The 9,596-nt window shown below is 44.8% G+C and overlaps 1 protein-coding gene across 1 annotated transcript in view; it reads right to left on the bottom strand.

The window, feature by feature from the left end:
* Positions 1–2,473: 2,473 nt before the first annotated feature.
* LOC107113087 (myosin-3) overlaps positions 2,474–9,596 on the bottom strand; it is a 26,867-nt gene continuing 19,744 nt past the window's right edge. Inside the window, exons 23-32 of the mRNA XM_015414343.1 lie at positions 8,623–8,806; positions 6,996–7,161; positions 6,611–6,735; positions 6,128–6,436; positions 5,834–6,037; positions 4,626–4,751; positions 4,364–4,534; positions 3,338–3,442; positions 3,129–3,224; positions 2,474–2,726 (exon numbers count right to left, since the gene is read on the bottom strand). Coding sequence (XP_015269829.1) covers positions 2,571–2,726; positions 3,129–3,224; positions 3,338–3,442; positions 4,364–4,534; positions 4,626–4,751; positions 5,834–6,037; positions 6,128–6,436; positions 6,611–6,735; positions 6,996–7,161; positions 8,623–8,806 — 1,642 coding nt within the window. The 3' untranslated portion in view covers positions 2,474–2,570. The remainder of the gene's footprint in view (positions 2,727–3,128; positions 3,225–3,337; positions 3,443–4,363; positions 4,535–4,625; positions 4,752–5,833; positions 6,038–6,127; positions 6,437–6,610; positions 6,736–6,995; positions 7,162–8,622; positions 8,807–9,596) is intronic.

Here is a 9,596-nt window from a genome sequence, read left to right as displayed (position 1 = left end):
TTTTTGTGGCATTTTGTAAAATTTGCAAGGAAGCCTTTAAGGGGTGCAGTTGAATTCTAATAATTAGATGTGGCAATCTGTAATATTTGCTTTATTTTTAAAGCTAAATTAAAATTGTATACTGTGTATTTATATTCATATGATATTGAAGTAACGTCTTAACTGATTTCATGCTGGTCTTGAACTGTATTAACAATAAACTAAAGTAAACTACTGGCTGGATAGGAGGAAAAACTTTTTTTTACAGTTAATAGTTGTTCAATGGTGGGACTTCCGGTTGATGGCGGCTCGAATGCGGACGCACCTCCCGGACCTCCCGGGGGTGTCTCCATGCTCCGGCAGAAGGAGGGGGGCGAGCTGGCTCGTAACCCCCCCAGGGGCCCGGTGGAGGGCCCCTGGCCAGGGAGCTTCGAAAGGTGACGTCTTCGATGGCAGAATGCCAGAGAATTGAGGCACCCCTTTGCTCCGGTGGTCCTTCGTGCCGAGGGACCGAATGGTACAAGAGATGTTAGCCGGATCAAGCATAGGAGATCAAGCGCTTGAAATGATGCAAGAAGCATGGTCGGATGGCCAACTATGAATGTGAGTCAACTGAGAAATGATTTTTAAAAGAAAAGACACTCCCTACCCTATCTTACCAAGTGGAAAAAAATGAGCAGGGGGGGGACTCCTCATGTGTATAAACTGATGAGCGGAGGGGGGGGAGCGGAGGAAAACGCGTAGAAAAGTGCCAGGAAACACTCACTAGAGCAAATATAAATGATCAAGCGCATATTCAGAGACTTTTAAAATTTTCCACGAGTGTAAACAATTCTAAAAGATGGCCGGGAAGAAGGACAAGCTTTCGAAAGTAAGAGGTGCGGAGAGCCCGAAACCGGAAGTGACGAACGAGGCAGCTAAAGCAGTAGCAGAGTATATGCGCCCTCTGCTTGAGCAGTTGAATGTCTTCAAGGAACAGATGATGGTGGTAACGCAGGGAATTACAAGCCAAGAAACACAGATAAATGAACTGATACAAATGATGAAGCAGAACAATGAAAAACTTAAGGAAGTGGCTGAGGATACTCAAAAAGTGAAGAAAAAAGTCAGGAAGCTGGAAACAGAACAAGTTTCTATGAAAGAGCAATTATTGCAAGTGCAAATGGATAAGGCCAATATGGTCCTTCGCTTCCAAGGTGTGCCAGAAAAATCGGGTGATAATCTTAAGGAACTGATGTGTGTGCTACTCGCCCCAGTGGCAGATATGAAAGAGGAACAATTAAAAAGCGAAATGGATGTGGTCTATAGATCATATTCAGGCTATATAAAGAAAAATAATCTGCCAGGGGAAATTGTGGTTAGATTCTCGAAGAGGCACATAAGGGATGCAGTCCTGAAAGCAGTTGCTGGAACACCCCTGAAAGTGGGGGGAAATGCTGTCAGAACACTAAAGGATATTCCATTTGATGTAAGACAACGGAGGAAGAAATATAAAGAACTGGTGACTTTTCTTCAGACCAATTCAATCGGATATAAATGGCTATTTCCTGAAGGAATGACTTTCAAGATGAAGGACAAAAAAGAGAAGATTGATTCTGTGTTTAAAGCTAAAGAGTTCCTGAAGGCCCAACTGGGATAAGCAGAGGAAGAAGGTGGGAAACTGAGTGGAGAAGTGGATTCAGGATCTTCTGGGGAGCACTATTTGACTGAGCAGGGAGCAGCAGCTCCAAGAAGTCCTTATAAGCTGAGAAAGGGGAAAAAGAAATAAAGGCTGAAGGACTCTGAATTGCACCTTGAATTCAACATTATTGATGATCGGGGGTGGTGGTTTTCAGGCATTTTAAATGTAAAACTAAGAAGAGAGAAAAGTTGAAAATGTTTGACTCTGTTTATAGAGATGAAATTGTGGTTATGATTTACTGTAACTAAGCTTATTGGAGATCTCCTCTCTTGGGTTTTTAGATAGTAGTTGGTATTCTTTGCTTTACCCTAGTATGTGTAGTTCCCCTCCCCTTTTTTCTTTGTAGTATTTGTAGTGTATAAAATAAATAAAAAATTCCCCTCCGGGGGAGATTAAAAAAAAAAGTTGTTCAACGGTGGAATCGGCTGCCTAGGGAGGTGGTGAGCTCCCCCTCACTGGCAGTCCGTAAGCAGCGGCCCCTTCCCACTCTGTGATTCTATGATTCCATGATTCAGGTGTGTTCAGTCCCAGTTAGGATTATGACTGGGTGTTAGGAATTGAGTTCCTAGCTGAGAAATTTAGGCTCACATCTGATCCAAAACAGTTGTGGTGGCCACTTGGGACTTGTGTGAATTGGCCCTTACAGTCAGGCATGGTTAGTATGTGTAAGCTTTAGCAGAGCACATTTTCATGGTTACAAGGAACCTGGGAGCTGAACACAGAATGGAAGATGCCATGTTTTAACTGGGCATGAGGTTAAAAAGAAAAGCCGCACCAATTTTTTGTATGCAAAGTTCTCTACCATCTTTATTTTCTAAGACTGGCAAAAAAATAACAATAGATACAAGAAGTGACAAAGAGCTTCACATTTTGCGCATCTCTTTGATCACTCTGCATTTTCTAGTTGAGATTACTCTTCGCTTACAACAACTTTTTTATGTACTTCTCGGCTCTTCACTCGTAGTTTGTTAACCTGGGACTCTGCTATATCAGCCCGTTCCTCAGCCTCTTCCAGCTCATGCTGAATCTTGCGGAACTTGGAAATATTCGTATTGGATTGTTCCTCCTGGGAATAGACAGAGAAATATGTAAGACCAAATACTGAGTCTTTTCTGCCTTTCACTGAATTGAATTTAATTCCTAGCAATGTGAATGCACAGCTCAGGATAACTTCAAATTATTTCAGAGTGCTGAAAATTATTCTATAAACTTGAACTGTAAAAACAAAGCATGCATACCCCACATTGAGGAAAACTGGACAACCCCTATTAGTGCAGAGTTCTATGTGGCTGCCAGGAAAACACAGGAGGATGACAGAAATATGTATGTGTGCAATGCTGTAAGATTCACATGTAATTTACACCATGTTCTGTTCAAAATAACTTTGTTATTTAGTTAGCTTGGTTTGTTAGCACAATGCAATGTTAATACATGCACTACATATAGCAGTATTCTATGTACTACTTACAGCCTCCTCAGCTTGTCGCTTGTATGCTTTCACTTTGAGCTGAAGCTTATCCACCAGGTCCTGCAGCCTCATAACATTCTTCCGGTCCTCCTCAGACTGGGGTGGGGGGGAAGTAAAGGAAAAGCTGAGATAATGTGCAAAATACTAATTCCATTGTTTCCTCTTTACATCTTTATTTTCTCAAAACCTTTGAAAGTCTACTTTCTTACCTGATAGGTCAGTTCCTTGACACGTCTCTCATACTTTCGCAAACCTTTGATTGCTTCAGCACTACGCTTCTGTTCATTCTCAAATTCAGATTCTAGTTCACGCACCTGAAACACAAAAATCAGTATTTTTTGCAGTTTCCTGGTATTATGTCAGAAGTGAGACATCTGCTAGACTGTGAGAATCTATATGAAAACATAGTCACAAAGATGAGCTGCAGGAGGTGGGTGAATGAATGCCAATCATAATTTCTTTTACCAGCTGCTATGGATCCTACTTCTTCCCTCCCTTACTTACTTGGGACCAGTGTTCCCTCTAAGCTGAGTTAGTGTGAGCTAGCTCACAGTTTTTTAGCCTCCAGCTCATACATTTTTGTCTTAGCTCAGGAAGAATGGCTCCAGAGCAAACTAACTTATGCAATAGCCAATTGCTCTCTCATAACTTTAATGCCAGTAGCTCACAAAATAGAATTTTTGCTCACAAGACTCCACACCTTAGAGGGAGAACTGCTTGGGACCCTTACCTCCATCTGTTGCCTAATCTTTATCCCTATCTCCTTTATTTCTTCCCTTCAGTCCTACTCATACACAATGCATCCAAGTGGACATGCTAGTAAGATGCCCACTAAACTGACTGGAAAGCTAGTGCAATGTACCAGATAGAGTGTGGTGCACTGAGCTAGTGTGGTGTACCAGTTAGAGTGTAAGGATTGGGGAGACCTGGCTTCAAACTCCCACCTAGCCCACTGGAGGACCCCAAGCCTCAGCCTAGCCTTCCTCACCAAGTTGTGAGGATTAAATGAAGGGGTAACTATGTATGCCACCTTGAGCTCTTTGGAAGAAGACTGAGATACAGACCCTTGCACCACACAGGCAAAGTGATTTTCCCCCCGTCAGTCAGTCACCTTTATTGGCGTGTAACAAAGTGATTTAGAAAAAGGAGACTGCAAGACAAGATCATTAAAATGTGGAAATTATTGTACAAGAACTGAAATGAATGGAAACTGCTCATATATGATCTATACATACTCTAGCTTCCAGTTTCTGGATCTGTTTCTTTCCTCCTTTCAGTGCCAACTGCTCTGCCTCATCAAGACGATGCTGCAGGTCCTTCACAGTCTGGTCAAGGTTCTTCTTCATCCTCTCCAGGTGGGCACTGGTGTCTTGCTCCTTCTTTAGCTCCTCTGCCATCATGGCTGCCTAACATTAAAAGAACCAGTTGCATTCAGAAAGCCATTTGTATCAGCTGTAGACATATTTATATTTTCAAGAGAAACTCCCTCAAACTCACATCAGTGATGGCCTTCTTGGCCTTCTCTTCTGCATTACGCGCTTCCTGAATTGTCTCTTCCATTTCTCCCTGGATTTGGGCAATGTCTGTTTCCAATTTCTTCTTGGTGTTGATCAAGCTGGTGTTCTGTTCAAAAATAATAAAATTCGGAAATTGATATTAGCTCTAATGTGCCATGTCTTCAGGATAAACTTGATTCCTTCTTGGGGGTGGGCACTATCTCTGGTAATTGGACAGGCAATAAGGTCAACAGGCGTAGACTGTGGTAATTCCTTGTTATTAACAATCTGAAACCTGACTTACCCACACAGTTTACATATTTTGCATGCCTTCTCATACCCTGCCTTATCATTGAGAGGCATGCAAAATATGTAAACTCTGTGGGTAAGTCAGGTTTCAAATTGTTAATAACAAAGTTTGAAGTATGTTTTGAATATCTGTATACAAGACGTTGTGCTTGTTTTATTATTTGTATTAGTTCCATAAGAATATATTGGCTCTGAAGAAGTAGAATCGAAACTCTCTCGGCTGACAGGAGATGTCAGCCTGGTTTCTCAGCCTCCCTGCAGACTTGAAAGTTTAAAACTAAGAAAGTTTGAAACAGCAAAGAAGATTACAGGGTTTTCAGGGACTGTATACAGCCCATTTACTGGTCTTGCTTTGGGAAGGCTTCTTTATACTTGTGTATTTGTTTCATAGCTTTTGTGTTTAAATAGCAATAAGTACATGTGGATCATACTAAAAGATTTATAGTTTAATCTCTCTGAATGATCTTCTCATTTATTATGTTTGAGACATATGCATTTAAGTAACACTTTCAGTGGTATTTGATCTTGAGCAATACGTTCTCTCCACGGTGGGATTTCTTATGAGCAGACACTTGGCCCTGTCACAAAACCTCTTTCAATATCACAATTTTTTTAAAAAATACATCCAATCACATTTCTGAAAGAACTGGTCATATCTGCATCAATAATTATCAGGCAGGATAGGCAACATGCCATGACCATTTCAGGATCAAAGAAATAACAACTGTACAGTCACCGATGCTGTCTACCTTATTTATTTATTTATGCATTATTTATTTATTAATTAGATTTATATCCCGCCCTCCCCAAATGGGCTCAGGGTGGCTAACAACAGAGGCAAATGCCATAACAAACAATACCTTAGGGCATGTATTGCCATATTGGAGGCTAAAAGCTGACCTGTGTGTGGAGGAGCTGCACGCGTTCACTGGCATCCAGGAGCTCCTGCTCAGCCACTTTCCTGCCCCTTTCCGTCTGTTCCAGAGCTGCCCGTAGCTCCTCAATCTCAGCCTGCATCAGGTTAGCCCTGCGCTCAACCATGGCCACCTGCTCCTTTAAGTCTTCTTGGCTTCTTAGAGCATCATCCAAATGTATTTGTGTGTCCTGTCAAACAATAATGAAATATGTTGGGATCAGTATTCTTTGCATGGCAATAACCACGACTGTTTTTGGTGTAATGGAATATAATAGTACCTTGAGCAGTCCTTGGGTGTTCCTGAGGTTCTTGAGTGTCTCAGCAGCCTGGCGATTGGCATGGCTCAGCTGGATTTCCATTTCATTCAGATCTCCCTCCATCTTCTTCTTGAGCCTCAGGGCATCGTTCCTGCTCCTGATCTCAGCATCCAGTGTGCTTTGCATGGACTCTACCACTCTCAGGTGATTCCTCTTCAGCTGATCAATTTCCTCATCCTTCTCTGCAATTCTTCTGTCAACCTCAGACTTCACCTGGTTGAGCTCAAGCTGAATGCGGAGGATTTTGCCTTCTTCATGTTCCAGGGATGCCTTAACAAATTAAAAAAATGTATATTGTTTATTTAATGGGTCAACAGTAGTGCCAGTATATATGCAGCCCGCTTCATACAAATTGACATTAGAACACCACTGAGAACCTAGTGCTTAACACCTTTTGTCTTCAGAATTAATCCATAAAATACCAACGTATAATGAGTTATATACCTCAGCTTCCTCTAAAGCAGTTTGAAGATCTGTTTTCTCTTGCTCAATCTGTTTCTTCACTTTCTCCAATTCATGGATATACTTCCCACTCTCAGCAACTTGTTCCGTCAGGTCAGAAATCTCCTCTGTTGGTATACATGAAAAATGTCAGGTAGAAAACATGTGAGGATACTCCTCCACTGAGATATATCAGAGCGTATAGTCAACAGCCCACCAATCATTAAAATCAATGAAAGTTTTCCCACTGATATTAATGAGAGGTGTGGGTTGCACCCAAAAATAGCCTAAGAGAAAAATGATTGCATACTAAAGAAACAAAAGCCTCCAGCTATAAATAAATATATTAGACTTTGAAAGCCTTTGTAAAAATTATAGACTTTCTTACGCTGCAGGTTCTTGTTCTCGCGTTTCAGAGTTTCCAGCTGATCCAAGGACTCCTCATAAGCATTCTTCATCTTAAAGAGCTCTGTGCTGAGAGACCGAGATTCCTTCTGAGAAGCTTCCAGTTCAGACTGCGTTTCCTCATATTTTTGCTTCCATTCTGCCAAAACCTGTGAAATATCAATGCAGAAATGTAACTACTAAAGGATTCTTTATCAGTAGTATGTACACTACTATGACTTCGCCAGAAATACCTTACAACCACAAAATAAGCAATGAGTCCATAGGCCGGAGACTTTTGCACAAAATGCTCATACAAGTGGGAACCCGCAAGAAACTTGTGGGGAGGATGCATCCCTTCCTTTTCCTTTGCTTTCTCCCCTCTTTCTTCTCTCATCTTTCTTCTCCCCTCCCCCTTCTCTGACAATCATCCCATTCCCACAGCTTTGCATATTCCCCTCTCCTACCACCCCTTCTCCATCTCTTTCTTCACCTCCTCTTACTCATGTCTTCAGCTGTTTTTCTCTTTCCTCCCCCTTCCACACCTACCATCACTTTTTGTCACATTCTCCCTCCACACCCCATTACTCTCTCTTTCTTTTTCCTCTTTCTCTCCATCAGTTACTTGGATCCTGCCTGCTGCTGGATCTGTCCCTGGCTTGTGGAGCCTGTCTGCAGCCTTGAGGTGTGTGTGTCTGTCTCTCATTGCCTGCTTTCTCCAGCCTGCCCTCCTACCAGCCCCATCCAAGCTTTTAGACTAGAGTGCCTCCAAAGTTTTCATCACAGTCCTGCTGCAGCCCCATCTGCCCAGGACCCTCACTGGAGGGTGCCGCCTGACCGTGATGCTGCTGCCACCAAGCTGATCCCTAGGACACACTGGAGGACAAAGACTGGGGCAGAGGAGACTCCCCTGATAGTCCTGTCACTGCCACCTCCCTTGCAGGGCCCTGCACTGGCTTTTTGCGACCCAGCAGTGGGAGAAGACTGTTCGGCATAGCAGCAGAGGGCTGCCTGCAGCTCCACCACCTCTGCACCTCAGAGAGTGGTAAGAAGAGAAGGGGATGGCAGGGCTCGTAGCAGCGGCACTTGGCCCCTGCCCCCCCCTCCTTAGTGTTCCTGCCTCACCATTTGAGAGAGTTCTGTAAAGAGACAGGGCAGGTGGCAGCTGCAGGTGCACAGCTGCGAAGAGGTTTTTGGGGATTAAACCCACTTAACCCCCTTTGCCTTCACTGCTGCTGCCACTGCTACTGATCCCAAGCCTGGCAAGGCTTCCAGGCTCTGTTGCCAGGCTGCTGCAACTTCCTCCCTCCCATCACTGGTACTGTTTTTGGTCTCAGCCCAGCGAGGATCTCAGCCTCTGTTGCTGGGCCTGCTGCAGCTTCCTCTCACCACTCATCACTGGTGCCACTTGACTTTCCATCCTGGGCACATGTGCAGAGAACACTGCTTTGCTTTTGGGGAGATTTAAACCTCTCATTGTTGTTGTTGTTCTAAATTTTCAGATTTTTCTGCACACCTGGAAAGTCCCCTTAGTCTGTAGAAAAACCTGTTGGGGGAGATTTAGATATCCACATATAGGGGGCATAGTTAGGAATTAGATATATAGATGGTTTTATTGTGGCCACAATTACCTTATCAAAGTTCTTCTGCTTTTTATCTAGAGCTGCGCAGGCTGCATTGGACCTTTCCACATCAATCATCAGGTCCTCCACTTCATTCTGCAGTCTCTGCTTTGTCTTCTCAAGGGAAGCACACTTGGAATTCACAGCCTCTACATGTTCTTCAGCTTCCTGCAGGCGCTGGGCAAGCTTTTTCCTAATGAAATAGAAAAACAGTAGTCATTAAGGGTAAAATATCAGGTTCATCTGTAAGCAGCTGTTAGTGGGGTGTTATAGCCTCCTCTTTAGAATATATGGTAATTTAGGACAAGCAGGGCCAGCCCATCATAGACAATTTTTAGGCAGTGGCCTAGAGCGGCCCCTTAAGAGGAGGCGCCACGCTGGCCTGCCGCCCTCCCTCACCTAAACAGGGTAGTAAATCTCGGGTCACCCCCCACCTTTCCGGGAGAGTGACCGGCTTGCCCAAGGGGAGCCAAAGGCACTGTGGGGAGCAGCCTGGAGCCGGCCCTGACTGTGGCCGCTGGCAGGGATGCTTCACAATCGCAGGCCATCCTCTTGCCCCTGTGCCTCTGGCCAGATGGCGGGGGGGACTCCCGGCACACCTGCCTTCACTGCCCCGCTGCCTTCTTCCACTGGCCGGTGGGACCCAGGGCACCTGTGCTCTGCCGGCCACTTCCCCGGGCTCTACCTGTGCTGCCTCCCTCCACCTGCCCAATCCAGCCCTACCTGGTGGCCACCCAGCCCCTAGCCCTCCAGGGCCCCACTGTAGCCAGTCCCGCTGGCCAGCCTCCAAGCAGGGCCCTGAGCCAGGCCAGGCGGGATTGCCAGACTGACCCCCAGCCTTAAAGAAGGAACGGGGACGGAGGTGGTGAAGGCCGGGTCGGGCACACGCAACAGGTGCTGGCAGCTCCCCGCGGCCAAGGAGCAGCTATCCAGAACGGAGGGCTTAGGGTTGCCAATCTGCAGGTGGGACCTGGAGACACTCC

The sequence above is a fragment of the Gekko japonicus genome, unplaced genomic scaffold (genome assembly GCF_001447785.1).
Source record: "Gekko japonicus isolate JY-2015 unplaced genomic scaffold, Gekko_japonicus_V1.1 scaffold152, whole genome shotgun sequence".
Classification (NCBI taxonomy): Eukaryota; Metazoa; Chordata; class Lepidosauria; order Squamata; family Gekkonidae; genus Gekko; species Gekko japonicus.
Note: the sequence above shows the minus strand (reverse complement) of the source record. Positions and strands in the feature narration are given on the sequence as shown.